The sequence below is a fragment of the Myxocyprinus asiaticus genome, chromosome 24, assembly GCF_019703515.2.
Source record: "Myxocyprinus asiaticus isolate MX2 ecotype Aquarium Trade chromosome 24, UBuf_Myxa_2, whole genome shotgun sequence".
Lineage (NCBI taxonomy): Eukaryota > Metazoa > Chordata > Actinopteri > Cypriniformes > Catostomidae > Myxocyprinus > Myxocyprinus asiaticus.
The window spans coordinates 14,891,270-14,917,244 of record NC_059367.1 but is presented as its reverse complement, the minus strand read 5'-3'; the positions used below and the strand labels follow the sequence as shown (position 1 = coordinate 14,917,244).

General features: G+C 38.8%; 1 protein-coding gene across 2 annotated transcripts in view; it reads left to right on the top strand.

Annotated features, from left to right (window-relative positions):
* Positions 1 to 25,975, top strand: part of LOC127415235 (semaphorin-6B-like) — a 195,040-nt gene that overhangs the window by 148,690 nt on the left and 20,375 nt on the right. For both annotated transcript variants that reach the window (XM_051653897.1, XM_051653896.1), the window contains exons 13-16: positions 1,073 to 1,252; positions 6,221 to 6,361; positions 10,727 to 10,804; positions 13,278 to 13,336. In XM_051653897.1, the coding sequence (XP_051509857.1) occupies positions 1,073 to 1,252; positions 6,221 to 6,361; positions 10,727 to 10,804; positions 13,278 to 13,336 (458 nt within the window). The remainder of the gene's footprint in view (positions 1 to 1,072; positions 1,253 to 6,220; positions 6,362 to 10,726; positions 10,805 to 13,277; positions 13,337 to 25,975) is intronic.

Genomic DNA, 25,975 nt, shown 5'->3' with positions numbered 1-25,975 from the left:
CATGCGCCCCACTGAGAACAAACCACATTATAGCGACCACGAGGAGGTTACCCCATGTGACTCTACCCTCCCTAGCAACCGGGCCAATTTGGTTGCTTAGGAGACCTGGCTGGAGTCACTCAGCACGCCCTGGGATTCGAACTAGCGAACTCCAGGGGTGGTAGCCAGCGTATTTTACCACTGAGCTACCCAGGCCCCAAACATGGTAGCTTTTTAATCGCTGATCCAAAGTGGACTATCAGCTCTAACTAGCTTGACCAACATGGGCTACCTGATCTTGGTCCCACCAATTGATAGTTCATCTGATCAACAGTTAATACCAATTTAGGCCTTCTAATGATCACAAATAACCAGCTTCAACCAGCTAGAAACATCTAGCATTAAAAGCTGGTTTTACCTGGATTTTCAAGCAGGGAATTTCAAACTTTAAATGTTGAACACATAACTAGCCTTAATTTATCAGTTTACTGAGGCTTCCCCTTGCTGAAAGGCCAGCTTAGACAGACATGAATTTCTAGCTGGTTGATAAAAGGGAGACTTGCTGGTTAAGCTAGTTTATAAGCCTTGTTGGAACACCAGCATCCAAAAAACAACATAATATGCTGGTCTTTTTAACAGGGTCTCCAGGTAAATGTTTTCTTCTCCATGCTCTCCCCCTGAACATTTGAGCAACAGTCTGCCACATCTACTAGCATTAGTATCTGTCCTGTCTTAGTGTTCAGCTCACAGGGTTCGAGCAGCTGGGATTTTTCTGCATCCTACAGGGCACTTGTCGCAAACAAGATTATAGTGACAAGTTGTTTATGTCATTTCAAACACTCTAGGAGATCGTCTTATTTTAGAAAGCTGAATCACACTGACACAGCAGTTTAGACACAGTGCTGTTGTCTTAAAATATGCCAATTATTTCTCAATTATGCAAATAGCTTCTCATATTTGTGCAATTTGCTATTTTGGCAGCAGGTTTTGGTTCATTTTTAATGCCTCTTTTACTCTGTCTCATTTGAGAATGACTAATGGCCTGATAGTGCTGTAACGTCTGTTTTGGAATTTCATCTTCGGTCTCTTTTAGATACCAGCTGAACAAAATGGTGGTGGACACAAACGCTGGTCCCTATGGCAACCAGACAGTCCTTTTCTTGGGTTCCAGTCGAGGGACCATCCTCAAATTTCTTGTCACCCCCAACAGGGATAACACCGTTTCGAACAACAATGTATTCCTAGAGGAACTAGAAGGCTACAACCCAGACAGGTAGAGGTTAATGTTGAAACATGCTGTTTGCTGATTGTTTTATGGCTGAGTATAACATGTTGGAAGACCACAGGAGGAAAGTCATGCAGTGTAAACAGATGGGGTATTAGCTGCATATTATCTCTTGCTGAAAGCGGTATGCTGTTTGTAAGCAACCATCATTTTCCATGGATACAATTGCACCTTCATTCTTAAACTGTTTAGTCTGTTTCTCCTCACATGCCCTGTCTCTCGATCCTACTCAAAAAATGGAGAGACTTTTCACAAAAACACATGGTGTAAATCAGGTGAGGCTTATTTGCAGGGTTTTAACTTCCAAACAAAGAATTAGCTAAATAAAACAATAAAACACAACGTGAATCCCTAAAAGTCTCCACAGTGTGTGGATTGGAGTAATTCATTAAAACTGGAGTGTATAAATGTGCATGTGTGAATGTACCTACAGTAGCTATAGTAGGGGCACAAAATTGTCCACAAAAGTGAGCTAAATTTGTCAAATCCTTCCTTTGGGGACATTCAAGGATGTCCTCAATTGTAAAATCAACTCTTTTTTTTCAAATTATTATTATTCTAAAAATGCACAAAAATAATAATTTGGTTATGTATTAGGGTTAGTCCGGGGTATGGGTTTGACAAGCTTTAATTTAAGAACAAAATTGCCCCAAGAAGTTAAATATAATAAAACTAGGGATGTGCAAGGGTGTTCGACTAATTGACTAGTCGTCCAACAACCGACTAGTCGATTAGTGGGGTCAACTTCTAACATTAATATTATTAGTGGTGGTGGTATTAATGGGAGATGCATTTCCAGTGGCAGGCCATGCATTTAAAGTCTAGGCCTTCAGTGTGATTCATGCCATTAAGAAAACACAGTTTCACAATGAATAAGACACCCTATGCCTTTGGGCATCATGCATTATGTTGCAGCTAACTAGTAATACCAATTGACATTTTAAAAACACGTCCACGCACGAAAGCCAGAACTTGAAATGACACTTAATGCTCAAGCAAGCCTAATTTTAACTGCAGCATGACTGTTTTGTGAAATGAACATCTCCCGAACAGATATTCAAAAATCATAATTTTTCATATGAATCTACCAAGGAGGTCTATAATACCTGGAAAAATCTGTCTAATAATATTTGCGATTTAAATGTTGCTTGCAATAAATTTTGTTTCATCAGGTACACGGTTATGCTGCATTACATTCAAGTTGAATGTGGGATATTCCTATTTGATATCTCCGAACATAAATGCATTCCATTCCCCGATATTCGGAACTGCAACGCTCCCGTTAGCTTAGCAGGGATTTGACTCTCATTAGAGATGTCTCCTAGCAACCCAACTGATTAACAATGCTGCAGCGCTAGCATTTGTGCTTCAGGTGTACGATTATCAAAAGAGATTATAACGTTTTATACACCTGTTTCTTCAGCAGGCATTTGTTAAACAAGCTTTAACTAATTTATCGATATTACATAATAAAGTGAATGTTTATCACTTGCTTTGTATATCTCCCTGAGTGTCGACATGTTTGTGTGACATCATGCCCCTGCATCTCTGCAGAGTTGAGAATTTCTGCTTGAGCCTACAATTTGTAATTCCGACTTAAAGATGCATTCCATTGCACTTTTCCTAATAGGAAGTTGTAAAATCCGACTTTCCTAGTTGAATGGAACACAGCACTACTTTTCAAAACTTGATCTGACACTGAATGCTCAAGCAGCCTAATTTACACTTAGAAAACTCCTGATGTTGCTATTACAATGCAAAAAGCACTTACCAGTTTGCTTGAAGTGAAAATCAGTCCTCCTGTTTAATAAATTAAGCATTCACACGGTCATGCAGAACATCTCCTGTTTTTAAATCCATAAGGATCTCTTTCTCAGTGGTGATGTGGAAGTGACAGCTGACTCATCAGCAAGATCTCGCACTCTTCGCTTTCAAATTATGTACATCACTTAAAGCATGATTGCGTCTCTCAAGGCCAGCTAGAAGACCTCAACCGGGACATATCCTAAAGATCACACCCACCAAGAACAAATAAATAAATCTGATTGGCTGATGACTCTGACAATCTGATTTTAGTTGCTCATTCTTTTGCACTGTTGAGGGATTCTATAGAAATTCTGAAGGCTTAGTGGCGTGGAGCTCAAACTCATGTGCTGCTTTGGGCATGTGATTTTTGAAACAGTTGTCACACTTTGCTTGTAAGCATCGAGGAATAAATTCTGACTGGATAAACTTTTCATTTTTCTCTATTTGTTTGTAGATTAATTAAGAGTGGAAAGTAGTTAAAAATACATAGGCAAAAAGGTGATTGAGAATGAAAGGATGAAAAATATTTATTTTTTTGCTATGTTAGGCCAGCAGTGAAGGCTTTATTTCAAATTAATTAAGCGACACAACTTCTTAGAGTGAGTTTTTGCATAATGATAGCTTGCTATGCTTAAACTGTGAATAACATTCAGCATAGTAAAACCCTCTACACGAAGTTTTGTCTCTTTAATGCTTTAGGTTTAGTCTTTTTATGCACCATCGCAGTTACAGCAATCAAGCGTTACATCAACAATACATTTCAAGGTGATCACTGTCGGACGTTAAATCCTCTGCTGTGAGTAATAGTACCGTATTTGTGAAGGGCTGTGGAGAGATTAAAGTCTTACACTGATACTGTCTGACACTGTTTAAATAAATAGTTGCAGTAAAAAAAGGTTTAAACTGCTTGATGTCCTGAACTAGATGTGTACCCACAATATTATCTTGCAGTTCTGCGCTTTTGAATGTGCAGCAAGTATAACCCTGAAGCAGTCCAGTTACGTAGAAGCGTGTTACTCTGTGTTCGGGATCTGTGTAAGCGGTTTTGTGCCACTCTTTGTTGTAGCCTCTTATTTCTTACTTTTCTTTGATAGTTTTATACTTTGATAGTTTTCTGCAATTTGATTTTATAGTTATTTAGGCTGTTTATTGTAGAATATCCATTCGTTACCATGCTGAAGTGCTGTGCTTAGCATCCGTATATCCCTCTGAAATGCGTCTGAACGGGGTTACATGAACATAATGAAGCCTAATAATACATTATTATCCTTAACACCAACTATTCGACTAGTCATTCAAACAACCTAGTCGATTATGAAAATTGGAAGTTTTGCACATCCGTAAATAAAACCTTGAATAAATTATGTATAAATAAATATAATTTTTTACTTTTATGGGTATTGGTTAGGGGGGGATTTTTGTTACAGGAAAATCGTAAGACTGATTAGTTAAAAAACTTGAATGAAGTTTGGTGGATATACTGTAGCTTGAAAGCTGTAGGTGGAGTGACAATTAATAATTTTGGTCTTTGATTTTTGGAAAACCCTAATAAGCCTAAACTGTAGATCATTATACCTAAATAAATAACTTTATATTAAAACAAAAGAAGTACAGAATTATGTCCTTATTTAGATGGTAAACATCTGTGTGTTGTGATCTCCGTGGAGCATGGCAGCTTTGACAATGCTGGCTGTGTGTAATGCAGCGGGAAGCCAGCTAATCAGGGGAGTGTAGATGAAGTAATCAGATCAGTCTCTGATCACACTGGCCTCGCATAACCTCTGCCATCTCTCATCAAACGGCTGTAAAGAAGTAAATAGTTTGACACACACAGGGTCATGGAGGCCAACGACACATGCACACAGATCAAAGTGGCTGTGTCATCATTCGTACCCATCAAAACACAGTAACGATGCTTTAAAAAAAATCACACGATAAGGGTGGCAGGGCTGACGTTAATTGATGTCATATCTCAATCTTAGATGCCTCTCGCATCAAACGATTTTCCTTTTTATCTTGCTGTCTCTGTATCCTCTAAGTTGCCTGGCTTTATTTTTTTTTTTACCTAATTTTATGTCTTTTTCTTCCTTATTTTCTGTGTTCTATCTTTAGCAGTGCCTCATTTTCATCTCTTTCATTTTCTGTTACTCTCTCCTGCACACATGTCAAGAGATGCTGCTTTTTTTCTTCTAAATCAGTTTAAACCTGCCAGTCGCACCTCTTTATCTCACCCTTTCTCTGTTCTCTTCCTGTCTCTCTTCATTACTTGTTTTGGCAGCCTAAAAAAGCAGCTGTACACTTGCATGATTCATTCATTCTTTGTCTTTTTCTCTCTTCTTTCTCATACTACTTTGATATATTTTCTAGTCCAACTCATCTCTCATTCCTTCTTGATGGTCTTTGATAAGTGTGGCTCATTACTCATTTCCATTGCATAAAGAACTTATGATTTCTCCATGGCAAACGAGGCCATTATCGTAAGCTTTTATATAACCATATGCAGGCGTGCATATGTATACAAACAAATGTGAATTGCAGCCAGCATGGCAGGTGCAACAGAGATACTCTAGTGGTAAGTGCCAATTAAGTCTAAAGCATTGAAGAGTGGGTGGCTGCAAGACCCTGATATCAATCAGATGAGTTTCTGGGACCAAGTGCAAAGTGAATATCACATTAACACAAGACACGTCCACATCCTTTCACGCCTCCTGTTTATATTTCACTTGATGAACTTCAGTCTCAGTTCATTAGAGGCAAATGATGAGCCTGTATCTTAATGGATAGGCCAATGTGAAGTTTTTTTGTAATCTGGAACAATATTGGTCAAAAAAATAAATAAAAAAAATAACACTAGTTTTGAGGTGTCAAGCAAACTTATAACTTTGATATCTGAGCTGCAGCATCTAATGCCATGTTAAAGAAATAGTTGCTGTATGTTGCAGTAGTTTGTGTTAAACAGCACAGTATTATGTTGTGTTATGTTAAACTAAAAATGTATCAGACTGTGTCTGGCTTAGCTGTTTAAACTTTGTTAATCTATGTTTGTGCCATGTCAGTCTGTATCAAACTGTGTTTGACTGTGTTTCTTGCATCCTGTGTATACAATTGTGGTTGACTTTGTCCCCCTGATTTGGACTGTCTGTGTTTCAGGTGTGGGCCGGACTCTCCTCAGGCCAGGCAGCTACTCTCTCTCACCCTGGACCACATCAGTCACAGCCTGCTGCTGGCGTTCCCCTCCTGTGTAATCAAAGTGCCTGTAGCACGCTGCCAGCTCTATTCCCGCTGCATGAAGTGAGTGACACACACACACAAACTGTTCAGGTGTGATACCTTACACAGCCAAACAACAACTTGCAGTAACTTAAAATAACATCCCCTTTTTCCCAAAATGTATACACACTCACATTTACTTAGCTAAATGTGGACATACAGTACCAGAGACATTTATTGTTTATATAATATATATATAATATATAATTAAATATAAGTTAATATAAGTTAAATACACTAACAGAGCACTTTATTAGGAACAATATGGTCCTAATCAGGGTTGGGAGGGTTACTTTTGAAATGTATTCCACTACAGATTACAGAATACATGCTGTAAAATGTAATTTGTAATGTATTCCGTTAGATTACTCAAGGTCAGTAACGTATTCTAAATACTTTGGATTACTTCTTCAGCACTGGTAGATTTTTTCACTTGTTTTGACTATAAAAACTCTGCTAGTACAGTAAGACAAAATACACATGTTAAAAATACATTCTCTGAAAAACCTAAATATCTTATGCAGTGTTGTTTCTAAAACAAGATAAATCAAATTGCTCTTGTTTTAAGGATTTAGATATTTTTACAGGAAAACAATACAATAATTATTATCAAGAATATGATTTTTTGCCCTAATATCAAAGGTCTTACTAGAAAAAAGAAAATATGATCCAACATAAATTTTCTTGATAAAAAAAATATTATCGTACCTGGTAACATGCCTGTAAAATGGCTAAAAATAACATTTTATCTTAGCGTAAAGCTGACAATTTACACAAGGTTTATTTCTATTTCTTCTGCTCCAAACTTTCTTCAAACGTACTTCTCTGTCTGCTCGTATGAATGTAAACCATCATAAAAAAGTGTTTCACCACTGTTCAAATGCACTTTGGATCACATCATTTATATGTATAAATGTTTTCCATCTGAACAGACTAAATATTAAATGAAACAAATGACAATAAAATACAAAGTAATCTCTTCAGTAATCAAAATACTTTTTGAATGTAACTGTATTCTAATTACCAATTATTTAAATTGTAACTGTAGTGTAATACAGTTACTTATATTTTGTATTTTATATACGTAATCCCGTTACATGTATTTCATTACTCCCCAACCCTGGTTCTAATAAAGTGCCTGACGTGGTCTTTTGCTGTTGTAGCCCATCGGCCTCAAGGTTCGACATGTTGTGCATTCTGAGGTGTACACCTGTACACCTACTTATTTATGTGATTATCTAATCAGCCAATTTTGTGGCACCAGTGCATAAAATCATTCAGATATGGGTCAGGAGCTTCAGTTAATGTTCACATCAACCATCAGAATGAGGAAAAGCTGTGATCTCAGTGATTTTGTCCGTGGCATGATTGTTGGTGCCAGACGGGCTGGTTTGAGTATTTCTGTAACTGCTGATCTCCTGGGATTTTCACACACAACAGTCTTTAGAGCAGGGATATTCAATTAAAGTTCCAAGAGGTCCGGTCTCTAGATTTCCTTCCCAGCAAAGGTCCGGACAATTACTTACATGGTGATAGTAGTCAGTATAGCTATGAAATGACATAAATAAGGCTCATTTTTTGAAATAGTAGGCCCAATTGTAAATTTCAAAGTTGGCAGTAATAGTACTTTGTAAAAGAAGAAAAACAAAACAGTCTCTTTAAAACTAGGCAAGGATTAGGACATTGGGGCTCCAGAGACAAAGCCAAAATAGTGGGGTTTGGGGGATCTTCTACCAAAAGATTAAAAATATTTCAATTAGTTCATCAATCAAGAGCACTTTGTTATAAATATTAAAAGATAAACTGTTCATTTTGAAGCTGAATGACAACAGTCCAGTAATTGTGTTTGAATATTTGTAAGTACTCAAGGGACATAGGAGGCCTTGTGACTATTAAGGAAATGTATTGTTTGGGGGTTCAGGGGTATCCTCTGAGAGAAAATTTTGAAAATGTAAAAGTCTGAATGGACCATTTTTATTTTTTCCTTAAAATGAAAATCTACCAACAACAAACAATGTACATCACAATTGTGAAGCTTAAAAATACTGTTAGCTAATGTTAAGTAGGCCTATAAATGGTCAGACTATCAAAGAATGGAAACGTTTTCATGAGAACTCTACTATGCTATTAGTAAAATCACATTTTTGGTTGTTTTTCCTTGCTATTTATGCGAGAGATGATCTTTGATTAATTTTCACAAAAATAATCTGTTTGTGAAAGGCTCGAAACATGCTGATTAATAAAGCAAATTTTAGACGGAAAAAAACGTTATAGTTTAAAGGCACTCTGTAAGCACATTGTTCTGTCACAAACCTGGTTTAGCTGAACGGTCGGATTCATTTCAGACACATGAAGTTGAATTCACTACGCTTCATTATCGTTTTCTGCAGCGTGTTTTACGAAAGATGCCAGAATCCATCCAGGGCTGTGGGAAGTAGGGGTGCTGCTGGTGCTGCAGCACCCCCTGGTGTCGAGATGATGGTGGTTCTTTTATTTTTGTCAGTCTTTTATTATTTTATAAATTCATTAAAAGTTTTTTTTTTTATGTTTTCCTAAAACCCTTATGCTTGAGGACGTCTTGAGAAATAATTTACAACAATCATAATTATTTATAAATCACAAGGGCCTCATCTCAACAACCCCTGAACGCCAAGCCACAGTTGGACTATTTTAACTACTGGAGCACCTAGATGCCCATCTCATGGTAACGCTTTTGGTTTATTATAAGCTGCTGCCGAGCAGTTTAATATTAACAGTTGTTAGTACCTTTTAACATTACACTGATAGGCTATACTCTTGCTGCAATAATGTATTCAGCTATGTTCTTGTGTGCTGTGTAGTTTGGGCTTTTGAACCTAAAATGTGGATTTGTTCTTGTCTGCTGTGAGCAACGGGACCTTGTAGTTACAAGACTGACTGGCATACATTTGATTGATATTGTTGCATGTTTAAAGATTATGTGTAAGTGTTCTGAATGCACTGACAGTAAAATGCACTGTTCGATTGTGCTTTTGTGTTGGATGATAATGGGAAAGCCTTCCTTCTGTGGGGTTCGGTGTGTGTGCATGCGGACAACGCATGGGGGTGTATGAGAGAGAAGTGCGTGAAAGAATAAGAGAGAATTTTTTGTTAGTTTTGTGTTGCCTGTTACTTGTACGGCAAAGAATAAATCTCAGAACTGTGGAATGACTGCACTCGTTCATTAACCGTGATTGTTACAGTAATAAATTAGCCTATGTTATATTACAAGGTGATGTTGTGCATGGAATAAAAATTATTTTTGCTGAAACCTGGTCAAACTTGTTGAAAATGTGATTTTGATAACACCCACTACACACTGTGTATTAAGTAAAGTCTATTTGTCTGTGCCAGTGCTATGTGTGGCCCTTATAAACCCATGTACATGCAAAAATGCACCTCCCACAACAGCACCCCCAACTTAAACCATTTTCCCACAGCCCTGTATCCATCTATATTGCTGTTCACTGTATTTCTCCGCTATGGTCTACTGTCGTTAAAATAACCACGTCTGCAAATCTGCGCGCAATGCACGAAAGGGTATAAATAAAACCATGTTCTGTGAAAGAGAAAAGTATTCGAGGATGCAGCACTGAAAGATCAGTGCTATCTGCACCCGAGCACTAGCACTGTACACAGCTCTGTTGTTTTGTTGCACTGATCACTTGAAGTATAGGAACAGTGAGATGGGGGCAGCAAATGTCAAGATGTCTCGAGGTCCGGATGGAACCAAGCCGAGGTCTGGACCTGGACTGCAGTCTGCTAATTGGTGACCACTGCTCTAGAGTTTACATAGAATGGTGCCAAAAACAAAACACATCCAGTGAGCGCCAGTTCTGTGGACGGAAATGCCTTATTGATGAGAGAGGTCAACAGAGAATGGCCAAACTGCTTCGAGCTGACAGAAAGGCTACAGTAACTCAGTTAACAACTCTGTATAAATGTAGTGAGCAGAATAGCATCTCAGAGACATCGTACCTCAAGGCAGATGGGCTACAATAGCAGAAGACCACATCGGGCACTTTATTAGGACCATAGTGCTCCTAATAAAGTGCTTAGTGAGTGTATATTCTATTTTTCAGATATAGGGCATATACAGTACATTGTTTATAGCTCTCAGCTCGACCATTGTTTCAGTAAACCTGTGATCACTGGTGAGATGCTCTGTGGGATGCAACACCAGCCTGTTCACTGTGTCTGTGCCCGTGGGCGGTCCGTGCAGCCCAGTGAGGCGTAATGCACTCTAACACATGTCATTTCGTCTAATGGGTGCACTGAACCAGGTGGATCATACTTGGGTGAAATCCAGCAGAATTAAGCTATATTCTGTCTGAAGCCTTAGAGAATAATATTCATGTGTTTTCACAGGACCTGCATCGCCTCACGGGACCCCTACTGCGGCTGGACCAGAGGAAGCACTTGCTCTTTCCTCCGTGCAGGTACCAGGTGAGTTTTGATTCTGGTCATTACAGTCCCAACTTGTGGAACTCTCTCCCTGAGCAGCTTACAAGCAGTTGACTCATTCCCAAAAAGTATCTCGAAGCACACTTGTTAACAAGGGCTACTTTATTGTATTTCCTTCCATATGTATTAATGCAGGGTCCAAAATTAACACTGGTCAAGCATCAATTGCAGGAAAAAGTTGGCTTTCAAGAGAAATGAAAACAAAGTATGATTGCCTGACCCTCGCTGATGTAAGTGATGTGGCGATTCAAATCAATGACAAACCTCAGTGGAAAATTTACCATCAAAAGTTTATCCTAAAAGTTTGTATTCTCTCCAGAACTCCATGTGGAGACACATTTGTGGAATATTCATCATGTTAAGCCACCAAAACTAAAATACTGTATGAGGAACAGAATCACTGTGGGTGTTTTTTGACCGTTTTCCTAAGAGATGCAGTTTCACTGAGGGAAGCATGTTGCATATGATGCTTCAACTGACAAAATTACCTGCTCTGTTTGTCGCTAATATACAAAGAAAACACAGCTTTTATTACCCCATTATCATAAGGTTCAAAATGTATACTACTTAGTTAAATAATGCAAAATACCGTTTGTGGCTGTCAGTAAGAAGTATTTATGGCCGGTAAATGTTCTCAGTGGATTCGCCATTGTCAGGTCCGGCAAAAAGTTCATTTTGGACTCTGAATGTAGAGCATGTGAACTTTGTACAGATATACATGTCTTCTGTAAAGCACTTCGTAAACACTGTTTTAAAAGGTGCTATAATAAAGTTTTATTTACTTACTATTAGTTGTATATACCCACATCAGCCAGTAATCATATCACCACAGATTTCATGATTTCTCTGCACCTGTACTACCTGAAACTGGTTTGTTAGGCAAGTCCAAAGACAGGACCCAATATAGCCTTCTAGATTGACATCCTCCTATAAAGTATGTCTTTGTATGTATATAAAAATCTTAAAATGTTTCTCATTTTTGGATTGTAGCTATGATGTGTGCGTGGTTACATTATCAGCTAGCAGCTGGCCAAGTTTATTTGATAAAGTTCTAGTTTTTGTGTTCAGCCTCCATTTAAATTTGAGCCTGTTTTACTTGTGAAAGTATATCTGTCTTCAGAGAGAGGGCTTATTGAGTTTTGTGTGCAAATACAGGTTGTCCGTGTATAGTTTTGACAGCAAAATGTAAAGAGCGCTTTACCTCAGCACCCTTATCCAATTACAGCTCACTGCTTGGATCCGATTTGATTTACTAAGGACGGTCAACTTGTGGATCGATTCTGTCTCACATAACGCTGAAAAATTAGTTTTTAGTTTTCATACCAATTGAATTTCACTGAGGAAAAATGATACAGAGCTAGCTGTAATTACTGCCGTTTGCTAATATACACAAACAGTGAATATGCAACTTCACTGGGACTTTCTGTTGGCGGTTTATCAGTCTTTATATGGTTCTCAGAGCTGCAATATGTCTAATGTTCATCCTTAGGAGAGCAGTGGGAAGGAATGTGCATGCTCATTTAAATTCACGGGGCGGTTCACCACTGTAGTATAAAAACACTGGCATCTTCTCTCAGAGGAATTCTGAAGATTACAGCTCTGCGCCTGCAGTTTGTTGAAACATTAGATTTTATAGACATTTCAAAGTAACCATTTAACCACACGGTGTAAGCGTATCTTCTGAAAAACAATGGCCTTCGCAGAAAAAAAAAGACCCCTGGCAGCCTTGTTGTCCTGGGCTTTAACTAATTGCCAATGGTAGTGGAAAGAGGCTGGTCCCCTAGTGCACTGTTCTGCTGTGTGTAGCCTTCGGCCTTTCCTCTGTTTGAATTGCGCTATTGGAAGTGAGCCATTTCGGAGCCGACTGCAGTCGTTTTTCTTCATTAATGTGGCTTTAAGGTAACACAGAACCTCTCTAATAGAGTTCTGTGTTGTCTCTGTGTGTACAAGTCTTGATTAAGAGCAGTGTCATGAGACTGAGTTTCTGTTTAAAGGGACAGTTCACCCAAAATGAAAATTCTGTCATCATTTAATCACCCTCATGTCATTCCAAACCCATATGACTGACTTTCTTTCATGGGACACAAAAAGAAATGTTAGGTAGAATTTTAGCCTCAGTCACCATTCACTTTCATTGCATATTTTATTCATACAATGTGTTCCATGGAAGAGCATCACACAGGTTTTGAGCTTTTCATTTCTATATTGCTTTTGATCAAAGTCAAAAGGAGTAAAGGACTACAAAAGCAAGCCATTTTAGAATTGCCCTTCAAAAGAACATTCAAAAGTGTTTTTCTTTTATTAAATAAATAGACTTTTATTTTTAAACCGCCTTTGCAAATAAAGAAAACATACATGGGGATTACTGTAATTCAGACAGTGTGGTTTTATGGCCTGTTATTGTGGTTTGGTGATAAATGATTCTACTACTGTTTCTTTTCTCATTTCACCACAGGCTTCCCTTCGAGCAAGACGTCGAGCACGGAAACACTTCTCACTTGGGTGACTGCGACGGTAAGAGAACATTTTTAGTACGGTAAAAAAATGCCTCATACTGTGACCTCTCGTTCTCTCCTCACATCCTGTCAGACCTGCAGCTGCTGCCCTTCCTTCCACCTTTTGAGCTTCTGAAAGTGTAGCAGCCTCTGTCTGATACATGGTGATCACAATTTGCGCATTCTATTTATAATTCTCCTTTCATCTGCGATTATGTTTGTCTTGGAGCAGCATTGAGTTCTGAGAGAGCCTCTCTTGGTGGGGCTCATTGCAGCAAATCAATCGTTCAGTCTGAAATATTCAAGTGGTGTAGAACCCCTTTGATCTTTCCGCTGATTCTGCACAGACATTGGTGCTCGTTGATCCTGGGTCCACCACAAGAGACCTCGCTCATCTGCTGTGAGACACAAACAGTCGAATGTGTAAATATCGCATAATGATCATGTCTGCCAGGCTGGATTTTAATCTGCTCATCAGGAGCTTTTTGAAGTTTCTCAGCCCCTGTTTCAGTTGTGGTGCAACAGAAGCCAGAAGGTAATGGGCTGGTGGGGCCAACTGATGGATTTGCTAATGTGTTACCTAATGGAGAAGATCAGTAAATAAGAAAGAGTACCTCTGTAACAGCAGCATGAATAATGCGATGTAACAGAACTTTATTCTGTTTGTTTAGTTTTCTTGCAAAACTACCCTGCTGGAAAGACCAGCATTTGTTGTGTTTTAAATATTCCCAGAAGGAAGTTTTATTGTTCAGAGGTAGCAGTTTTATTGCTCTTTCACAACTTGGGAGACTTGTGGAGTTCTCGGTTATGTTTCCTTTAAATATCATCTTAAACTTAGTCTTAGATGTTTCTCCTAAAATTCCTTAGGAAAGAAAAAATGTAAACTTAAAAAATATTTTTTACCGTTGCGCGCTCTGACAAGCTTTTCAGAACTTCCCATAGGAATGAATTGGAGATTGCCGTGTACAGCATGGTTTTTAGCAAAATATTCTCAGAAACTTAATTGATATTCTTTCTCAGGCTAGAATGAAAAGTGACATAGCAAAGCATTTTATTCTGATGCTTTTTTCTTTTTTTTTTAAGAAATTGTTAAATTAGACAATAATGTGGCTAAAACTGTGGAGACTGTGAATCATAATTGAGGCAAATGATTATTACAAGCACCAGATAAGAGAAAATCATAATTTGATAGTGATTACCCACTTTGTAAAATTAGCGTATGTGAACAGAACTGTTTATAATATCTAAAAAAAAGAGTTCATTTTAAAATCTTTGATTTTTGATTGAAGACTTTGGTAGACACAGTTTGGGACACTGTTGAGATCTGCTGAGTGGACACTGCACCCATCTGTTGAGACTTTGAATCAGGGCATAAGCAAGAGTCTCCATTTGCTCTTCACCTTATCTCAGTGTTGTCAGAGATCTCGTTTGTGACTATTTCTTCACTATGGGCTGCTTAAAAAGCCTAACCAGCAAATGCTGACATGCTGTTTCTGGTGAACAGCATGGCTGTGCTGGTTCAGCAGCTAGACCAGCACTAACCCACATAAAACCAGCCTTGATCAACATATAAATTCATGCTGGTTTAATCTTGTCTTTTAAGCAGAGTATCTGTAGGCAGCGGTAATATTTCAGAGAGTTAAATAGCAGTGCAAGGCCTTTAGGAATTGCAGCAGTGATGGTTCTGTGACACTGGAGATGTCAGAGCTTGCTCTCTGCATCACTCATGGTCCCATCTCTGTACCCATCCCAGTTCCCAACCCCCGACACCTGCCCTCGGTCACAGGCTCCCGCTTGTCTGACAACCAGCCCCCAGCCCTCCATCTATTCATCCTTTACTTCATCTCTCTACAAGCAACTTCATCCTCTGCATCTCTCTCTCTCTCTCTCTCTCTCTCTCCTTGGTTTATGGATCCCAGCCTTTGTAATCATTCAGCCCTGACCAAACCAGACACGAGATGAAAATCGATTCCTCTCCTCTGCCCCCACTTCCACAGGCCATTTTTTTTATCATTAAGGAGAATCTGTTAACATCAGACATCTGTCCTTCTACGCCATGTGAATCTGTGGATAGACACGACGCATCTGGGGTGGTGTAAAGTTCAGTCTGGACTGGGTGATGTCCATCACTAGGGTTGCCTCAAAGTCCTCTTTCTGAGATTAAAGCCAGTTTCCAGCCGCAAACAATGATGGATGCAGTGTTACATCCTCAGAAATGCCCACTTTTTAGCCCCTGACCTGCGTTTCTCTGCACTGCAGGTCCAGGAGAGCTCAGCCTGATCTCATTCAATTTATATGACAATGGTAACATTTTTGCAAACAAAAATGTAAGTGTTTCTTTCATGTTTGGCTGCAGTTTCCCAGTGAAATGTCAAGCGGGGGGGCACCAAAAGCAAGTGATTTTGTAATCAGACAATGCTTTAAGGTGATTATTAGATGGATGTAAAATGTACCTCCCTAACCTAAAACTTTAAACTAAACCTAACCAATAGTATCCTAAAAAATAAAGTAGAGGTGAACAAAACAGACATTCTTACCCTTAACCAACGCCTAAACCTAACCCATAGTGTTGAAAAGCAAATTTGACATGAAAACACATTTACTGAAGAAACCACATCATTTTGTGTTGCTTTTAGGACACTTACACTTCACTTTCACTTTTGTATCGAGCATCCTTGGCTGGGCTCGAGGCTCAGTCTCCAAGTCCAAATTCCACATTAGCATCAGGTGAGCTACTGCAGAAGTTAACCACAATTGAATATAGGGTGTAAATGTAGGTAGGTCTGTAATACAAGCGTTAAAATGTATAGTTTTTATTTGATGCGTAAATGTAAAGAGTAAACGAGCCCGTATACACCTGGTATTAAGAAGCATCTCAGGTGACCCGATCACATGTGGTCAGGTGATACACATCACTGTTTACACCTGGTCGCTTAAATGCGTCTCTTGTGACAACTTGTTTTTGGATTTGGAGGGGAGGGTGTCTGTTTCATGACGACATACATCAATCACTGTGTTACTGCATGATATTAAAGCGCAACGAAATCAGAAAAGACAAAAAAGAGCAAAAACAATGGCATGCTATTTCTCCCAGATGCAGTTGAAATTTAATCTAAGCAATGCAAAATGTCAAGCAGAATTATCCGTTATTTTAGTGTATTAATATATATATATTAAAGGAACTTCAGGTGTTCGTGCTTTTCTTCTGTGTTGATATCAGACACACTGAAGAAGATCCGTGAAGCTCTCGTAATTGTGTTTGTATCCGCTTTTTAACATTTTCTGATTGGACTGTTATTTCCTTTTAAAGTTGCTCGTAACTGGCAAAGTTTAAACTCTTGTTTTAGCGCAGCAGTTGATTGACAGGTGAGGGGTGGCTCTTTACTGCTGCCGGGATGCATATGGGACGGATTCGCGTTTACACCTCAAATGTGGCCGCATGTGTTTTTGACCACATTCATATGTGTTTTTTGTGATCTGATCACAAAACATTTTAGACCTGTCATAAGTACCATCTTGACTTCCCATTTAGATCTGTATTTAGGGCTGACCACATGTGATCGGATCACCTGAAACGCATCTTTATACCACATGGAAACGGGATCAAAGTGTTTTCATATAATAACATAGCAGGGTGTGTGTAATAGAGCAAAAATAAGTGTTTATAAAGTCATAAACAGCCATAGCACCTGTGATTTGTGTAAAAGTGAATAAAATGCACAGTTGTTGTAGCGCCTCTAGTGTTAATTTCACCAGGAAACTGCATCAAAACGTAGAAAGTGGCACGTAAAACTCGGTTTGCAAAAATTTAGTTATAGTAACATTTATTCTATGAGACTAGGTTGGGAAAAAACAGTCGAGGAGTATGATGGATGTGACAGGTTTTCCACCCGCTCTGCTGATCAAAGCCTTGAAGGCAAACACTTATTTATTCAGAACTTATTACTGCTGAATGAGATGCTGTCAATGCAGGTCCCTAGTCTGAGAGTCACTATTTCTCATTCCTGCACTCTCTCTTTCTTGCTCTCTCTGCTTCAATATAGTGTACATTTTCTCACTCTCTTTTCCTTGATAGATTGATTTTGTGAATTTCGTCATCTCAAGAATCAATCCGTTTGCTCTGTAAAACTGCAGTACAAACAACTAGGTAAATGACAAAAGAACACCAAGATTTTAGGTAACTTTTTTTTTTTTCACTTAAAGGGGTGAAATCATAAGTTATCTTGTTATTTAATATTCTACTTATAATGTGTGTGAAGTTTTTGTTGTTGTTGTTCCAAAAACAGTAGAAATTACATTTTCACTGTCATATTTCACCCTCTTCTGAAGGCATACAATAGGTTTGGTTTGAAACAACCCACAATTTAAGTCATTTTGCAGTGAGAATCTTGACGTCTGTTGCACGTTCGTCACAGTGGCTTGCATGTGTATGCGAGAATTTGCATTGTTTAGCGTTAAAAACAAAGTTCTCGCGTGAACACCCCAGCCAGTGTGAATGAGATTCTCTCAGAAAGTTGCTGAAGTTCAGAATAAGTCTGTATTTATTTTATTTTTTTAGGCAGCTTAGTTTTAATAAATGCTCTTTTTGTACTGGGGATGAAGTTTTGAAGTATGTTTTTATTTGATCTCAAAATATTTAGGAAGGTTTGATTCTTTATGATATGAACACTTTGGCTGCACACATAATAATTATGGTAGAATCAAAAAATGCAGTTAAAAATGGAATATAACATGTCACACTGCTGGACACTGCACAAAATCTAAATCTCTCAGTCTCTCTGTATATTTCTTCCTCCCTCAATTTCCCTAAAATCTCACCTTGGAGTTGAGGAACTGATCAGGCTGTGCCTGCTGTCTCTCTAATTTTGCTTATCAGTGTGAGGTTCATAATTAGAGATGTGCCTGTGCTTCCTGTGGCCTGACCAAGCACTTGGTTATCAGCTTCAAAATGTCAGCTCTCCTTTTTTACTCATGCTCCGAGGGGGAGCTGATCAAAGTAGATGTAGACATCAGACGCTTCAAATTAGTTGACCTGCAAGGCCTGCCATACAGAGAACCAACACACAGAGCCAGCAGCCACTTGTCATTCTGCATTTTGAGGTCTGAATCAGTATGAATTCCATGCTGATCCATGCTGTTCCAAGCTGGATTATGCTAGTTAGTACTGGTCTTGCTGGTGGACCAAAATAACCATGCTTTTCATACATCAAATATAGCTGTTGAAGGTGGCTGACCAGCATGGTTTTTCAGGTGAAGCTGATTGATAGGGCTGAGTATTGATACAGATATCCTGATACAATTCAACTCTGATTACAATTCGATTTGATTCAATTCTAAATAACATTGGTTAGGGCTGTCGATTTTAAACGTTAATTTAGTGCGAGTAATTTTATACAAAAATAACTTGTTAAAAAATGAACGCAATAAATCATGCCTCTGAACTGTACATAAATTCTGTAATAATTCATGTTCCTGCCTTCTGAGCAATTTATGCTTGATATACCACCTTGATGCAGTAGGAGGCAGTCAGCGCTACAGCATTACAGGCAACACGCCTCGTTAAACCCCAAAAAAGCAGGCAGCGCAGACTTCCACAGATAATGTGCTCTTGCACTCAAAATTTAAGGATCTCAACACAGGTATTTCAAAATTTCAGTATACCTTTAACTTGACACAGGCACTGAAAACAAGTGAGATGCAACACAACCAAAGTGAGATGCTCCAAAAGCATCCATCTGACACACGAGTAGTACATAGACCAACAATTAAAAATAGAGCAGAGGGAAGTAGGCCAATAACATATTTATGTAATGATATGGAAATAAAACAAACAATATTTTCACATTTAAAGCCACTTTTTGTATTTTCTAAATGCTTTCTGATGCAATATGATGTAATATATTTTAATTACCTGATTTATAATATTTATGTGGCCAACATTTTACATTTATAATTATTGTAATTATTCTAAATTACCTTTATTTGGGGGCCTTTCTCAGTAAATATTGGTATATGATTAATTCGATTAACCAGCATGTTGCTATTAATTCAATTAAAAATTGTAATTAGAGCTGTCGAAATTAACATGTTAACGTATGTGTTTAATTAAAAAAAGTGTAATAAAAATTTTCATAATCGCTAATAACGCATTTACCGTTAATAAAGCATAAACCAGAATAAACACTGGTTGGAGTAGGGCAGAACCTTTGCGATGTGTCCGCCCAGAGTCATTACACCAACGCACACACAACAAACACACAGCGATTTCGTGTCAATGACCAAGTGATGGAGAAAGGACCTATTTAACGCTAATTGTTGTACAAAAGAAGCCCAGATGGTACTTATGACAGAAATCAAGACCTTCGCAGCCTCTGTAAGGCACAATTTAATTATCACAGAAGCACGTCAAGTCTTACTGTAATAATCACTAAAACGCAGAATGAGACGTTTTGTCTGCAAGTGCTTTTCATATGGAGTTCAAAGCTTCGTGTGACACTGGTGTTGACGCCCTGACACTAATCACGAATGCGGCTTCCCGACTGCTGTAGCAAAGCAGATAATCAAATCAAATCAAATCACATTTATTGTCACACAGCCATATACACAAGTGCAATGGTGTGTGAAATTCTTGGGTGCAGTTCCGATCAATATAGCAGTCATGACAGTGATGAGACAGTACCAATTTACAATAACATCAAATTAACACAGCACAATTTAAAGTCTAATATACACATACTTACACACACAATATACAAATAATAACATACACTGTACAGTATACAATACGCACAATATAGATACACATTATTCAATAAAAATAAAGTATATATAGTAGTATATATAGAATGTACAGTAGGTTGTATTGTACTGTATTGACATGCAGGCTGTCGGTTGATAGTAAGTTGTTAAGAGAGAATATATATAATAATAATATAATTTATGACAGTCCGGTGTGAGATATAAGAGTAAGAGTAATAAAGTGCAGTGCTGATGTATTTTGATCGTGGGAGATCAAGAGTTCAAAAGTCTGATTGCTTGGGGGAAGAAGCTATCATGGAGTCTGGTGCGGGTCCTGATGCTGCGATACCGCCTGCCTGATGGTAGCAGTGAGAACAGCCCATGGCTCAGGTGGCTGGAGTCTCTGATGATCCTCTGAGCTTTTTTCACACACCGCCTGGTATATATATCCTGGAGGGAGGTCAGCTCACCTCCGATGATGTGTCTGGCAGTTCGCACCACCCTTTGCAGTGCTTTGCAGTTGTGGGCTGAGCTATTGCTGTACCAGGCGGAGATGCAGCCAGTCAGGATGCTCTCTACAGTGCAGGTGTAGAACCACGTGAGGATGTGGCAGTTCATTCCAAACTTCCTCAGCCATCTCAGGAAGAAGAGGCGCTGATGAGCCTTCTTCACAACAACTTCAGTGTGGATGGACCATGTGAGTTCCTCAGTGATGTGGACACCCAGGAACTTGAAGCTGCTGACTCTCTCCACTGGTGCTCCATTGATGGTGATGGGGCTGTGTTCTCTGTCTTTTCTTCTGAAGTCCACCACAAGCTCCTTTGTCTTACTGATGTTGAGGGAGAGGTTGTGCTCCTGACACCAGTGTGTCAGAGTGTGCACCTCCTCTCTGTAGGCTGTTTCATCATTGTCAGTGATCAGACCTACCACCGTCATGTCATCAGCAAACTTAATGATGGCATTGGAGCTGTGTGTTGCCACACAGTCATGTGTGTACAAGGAATAAAAGAGTGGGCTGAGAACACAGCCCTGTGGGGCTCCAGTGTTGAGGGTCAGTGATGAGGAGATGTTGCTGCCTATTCTAACCACCTGGTGTCTGCTTGACAGGAAGTCCAGGATCCAGCTGCACAGCGAGCTGTTTAAGCCCAGAGCCCGGAGTTTCTCATCTAGCTTGGACGGCACTATGGTGTTGAATGCTGAGCTGTAGTCTACAAACAGCATTCTCACATAAGTGTTCTTTTTTTCCAGGTGGGAGAGAGCAGTGTGTATTGTAGATGCAATGGCATCATCAGTGGCAAACTGCAATGGGTCAAGAGAGAGAGGCAGCACAGAGCAGATGTAATCTCTGATTAGTCTCTCAAAGCATTTGCTGATGATGGGGGTCAGAGCAGCAGGACGCCAGTCATTTAAGCAAGTTATTTTTGATTGCTTTGGAACAGGCACAATGGTGGATATTTTAAAGCATGTGGGGACTACAGACAAAGAGAGATAGCCACAGTCTGTCGGCTGATTAATATTACGGAGGAGTAAAGTTTAAGCGATTTAATGGCAATTGCAATGACTATGAAACCTAATAGTTTTCATAGTCATAGAAATAGTTTTTTCAATTAATCAACCTCCCACTCAGACTTTGCGAAATGTTTAATGTTTCTAGAATTGGTGCTATTTTAGTGCATTTCTATCTTTATACTATGGAAGGCTTTGTTGGAAAAATGTTAATAAAGCATTATTGTTACATTATTGTTTTTGTTTTCTTTCTTAAAGGAAAAGAAAATAATGGGAATAAATGCATTTTGACAGAAAATGTCTGCACTTTCTGTGATTAATCGTGATTAACTGTGAAAAATTGTGATTTAATCAAATGAAAGCACTCATTTTAATCGATTGACAGCCCTAATGTGTAAATTTCAGTTTAAATGTTCATTGTGCTTACATATGAAAGCAATTTGACAATTCTTAATACCAATTTTAATACTAGTTCAGATGCCTTGTGAGAACTCCAGTATACCTGCTTACCACGGCTGAAACCAGCATCTAAAAACATTCCATGCTGGTTATGAGCTATGCTGGGGCCTCTGTCAGTTTAGGGAGGCTGCCATGCCAGTCTTGCGTGATGATGGCCAATGACTAAAAAAGCTGAACTGACTGTGCCCAGCAAATAAATAACAATGCTTGAAACAATTAAATTGTAGTTAGAATAAAGAGTACACATTGTACAAAGAGAGAAATGCAAAATGTCTGAAACTGATACCATGACGTATCACATTCCAGCCTGGGCAGACACTTGCTTTCCCACCTGATCTCACCTTAATGTGGTGTTAACCCTTTCCAGGTCATGACCTTTAAGTCAACTGTATTGATTACAGGATTAGGGGCTAATTTACCAGTCATTTAATGTCAAAAGTGTCATTTTCAGTGTAAAAACATTCGGTTTTGTTATATTACCGTTCTTGTGAGGGGTGGAATGCAAATTTTAAAGAGACACTTATAACCGCATCTCTTGTCAAAAAAGCCTCTCTAGGTAAACGTTAACAATGCTCATTTGTGGTAGCAACAAGAGACATTGTTTGCACAGAAGGCTCATCAGCAAATGTCAACACTGTTAAACTAGGCATCAAAAGGGGGGGAGACATCAGTCTCTGTCACGCTCCACTGTTGTTATGAGTGAATGGACTGCAAAATAGACTTCTCCTCAAACCTTCCTTCCTGTAATCCAAAGAGAAGTCATAACCTTTCTCTCTCTCTACTCTTTCTTTGCAACTATATCTCCCCTTTCACCCTTTCACTCTTGTGTATGTTGCTGCAAAAGCGTTTGAGCATAATCACTCAGGGGGCTTTCACACTGGGCACGTTTGCTGCAGTCCGATTCCAAATGCGATTGTTCCCGGTGCCCCCCGCAGCGTTGGTCTGGTTTCACAGTCACTTGATTCTTTCGAACCCCGGTCCATTTGTGTTCATCTTACATCATCACAAACACGCATGGAGAACACAACGTGACTCATCATACTTTTTGTTTTTTTGTTATTTTGGTGCCATTATGCACAGCAGAGTGAACGACAACTGTGTATATGTGCACTTCATGGTGTAACTCATCAGATGTCCAGGGGAAGGCGGCTTGCTGCTGCTCGCAAACTGCGTTTTTTGAGGAGACAGTTGATTGCAAGGAATTCATTTGCATCTTTGTTTACACTGCACGCTTACTCACGCTCGTGTCCAATGTGAAGTTATCGCCACTGTCATCTCCTATTATACCCTGTATTTATAACCTATAATAGTATTTATAAGGTGTATAGATAGATAGACAGACAGACAGTATTTATAGTGTTGTATGTCATTGTGGTGTCATTACTTTTTGGGACTTTCAGGAATGTGTGGATCCTCGTGTGTTGTCGAAACTAATGTCTTCGTCAGCTAAAATGCATGCGCAGGTTACTTTACTTCCTGAACGAGTGCGCACCTGAGTCCGAGTTGCTTTCACATTCACACGAATCGCGCTACAGTTCCATTGCAACCGAACTCAGACCACCTCCTACAGGTAGGCTAGGGATTGGTACAGCGGTGCGCACCCCGGTCCGTATGACAGCTTTCACATTACCAATTTTTCATGCGAACCGTGCTCTGTTTCGAACTAAACTGCCAGTGTGAAAGCACCCTCAGTTGACACAAATGGAGGCAATTATGCCACTGTAAAAATATTTCCCGAAGAAAGGAAGTGTTTTGACTCTGCAAACACTGGGTTGCAATCACAACTTAATTGAAGTCCAAGCTACACAGAGAGGTGCAAGGGCTGTCATTCTTGCTGAATGGGGTGACAGTCACTGAAAGAATAGGGAATGAAGCTTATGTTGGCAAATTTGCTACTCTGGCCTGCTGTAATTAGTATCAGCTAGCAAGTAACAGATTTGTCTCATATAGATATACCTCATGTACATCACTGACAGTATACCCATGGAGTGTTGAAATGTTGCTCTTGACACTGTGACCTAACCAGGCATGATGAAAAAGTTCTAGCATCAAGTAATTTTTCTTTCTTAATTGAAATCAAAAATGTTACGTGAAACAACAAAGCCAATCTGAACAAATGTAATGTTTAATATACAGCTATAAGAGCAGGATTTCGGTCCAATGAGAGTTCAATGTGGGTGAGGCTACTGAGAGTACCGACATTCATAGAAACCAAGTGGACAACAAAATGTATTTTCGAGTGTCAGTGGCTTGTATGGACAAAAACTCAGATTAACATAGAAGACATATTATTCATTTATTTAAAAATGAATTGATTGTTATTTAATTATTATTTTTAATAACCAATAAAAATGTTTTTTGTGTTTATTATATATTTATTTATTCATACAAAATTTATATTGCGTTGCATCTGGTTAGGACTTGGTATTGGTGCATCAAGTTTTGTTTTCTCTGTGGAGTGTGTAGGGAGGGTGTAATAGGTTTTATAGTGGAACGGTTGTTTTAGTGAGTGTTTGTAAGACTGATGTGTTGCTCTTGCCCTCTGGACCCTACAAACAATCCCACAGGGGCAGTTCATTTTCTCCTGAAGTAAAACACCTCATGACCTTCATGTCCAGGTCATTAATCCAGTCACTTCACAGACAAACACACACTTGTATACCCACACACATTCCATGTACACCCAAAGGTCTCTTGAGTGCAGACTGAGCCATACCAAAGTCGTGATCTATGTTCCTTCAGATCAGTGATACAGAGACCTTGTGAAAAAGCATGTGAAAGAAAAAAGGAAAAACTTTGTAGGAACTGCAATGTGTGTGGAGTCTAGTTGTGTAACACACGTTACTGTGATACATTGGTCTGTGGTGCTAATATGGGTGACACAAGTTTGAATCTGGTTTGCAACATTTTCAGATTCTCCCTCTCTCACTTCTCGCCTTAATTTCCTGTCCTCAATTCACTATTAGGTCTGCTCCGATACCAAAATTTTGGCTTCGGTATGATACCAGCCCTGGTACCTCAGTATCAATGCTAAATCAATACTTAGACAACAAATAAAAAGCCCCAGATTTTTTATAAATACACAGAAAATTGCGATTAAAAGAATTGCAAGTCTTACAGATACATATTCTGCATTTTCCGTTTTAATTCACAGTATCAATTTAATTCACAAAACATTAATGGAAAAAAATCAGATTACTTTAGGCACAAGGCTGCAATGGCTGAATCACAACATGCTAATATTCAGTACACTAGCTTTTGTGATATTGCTTACAGATAATAATAATAATAATAATAATAATAATACAACCATTTAATATTATATTATTTTTATTATAAGAGTTTTTATTAGTAGAGTATTTTTGCAACTTTGTGAATGTTCAATTTTTATACAGTAGTTATACAGTATTTTTCTGTCTTCATATTGGATATCCAGTTGCATAGAGCTTTCATTTTAGCGGGACTTTTATTTTGACAGAACTTTGAGTTCTTCCTGTTTTTGATGGGTTAGTTATATCAAGGTTCCCATTAATGCTGGAATACTCTCGTCGCAGCTCACAAACTGAAATCTCTGAGCTGCACCGAAGAAAGAGATTTGAGTGTTTACAGCCGTTTAAACACTAAACACACTGCATGAAAACTAAGTACCAGTAGAGTGTCTTGCGTTTGTGCGTGTATGTGTGTGTGTGTGTGTGTGTGCGCAGTGTTTCCCACAGGATTTTGTGAGACTGTGGCGGGTGGACCTCGGACCATGCCCCCCGTAAGAACATTTTGTACATTTTAAAGTTAAATGCATCAATCTGGTGCACTTTGAGAGCAAAATTAAGAGGCTAGACCTATGAAGAACTTTTACTTTTAAGAAAATAAACAATTTTGTGCTCTAGTAGTAATTTAATCATAAACATTTGTTGTATAGATATGAATGGTGATGACATGGCAAAAAAGTCACACCCAC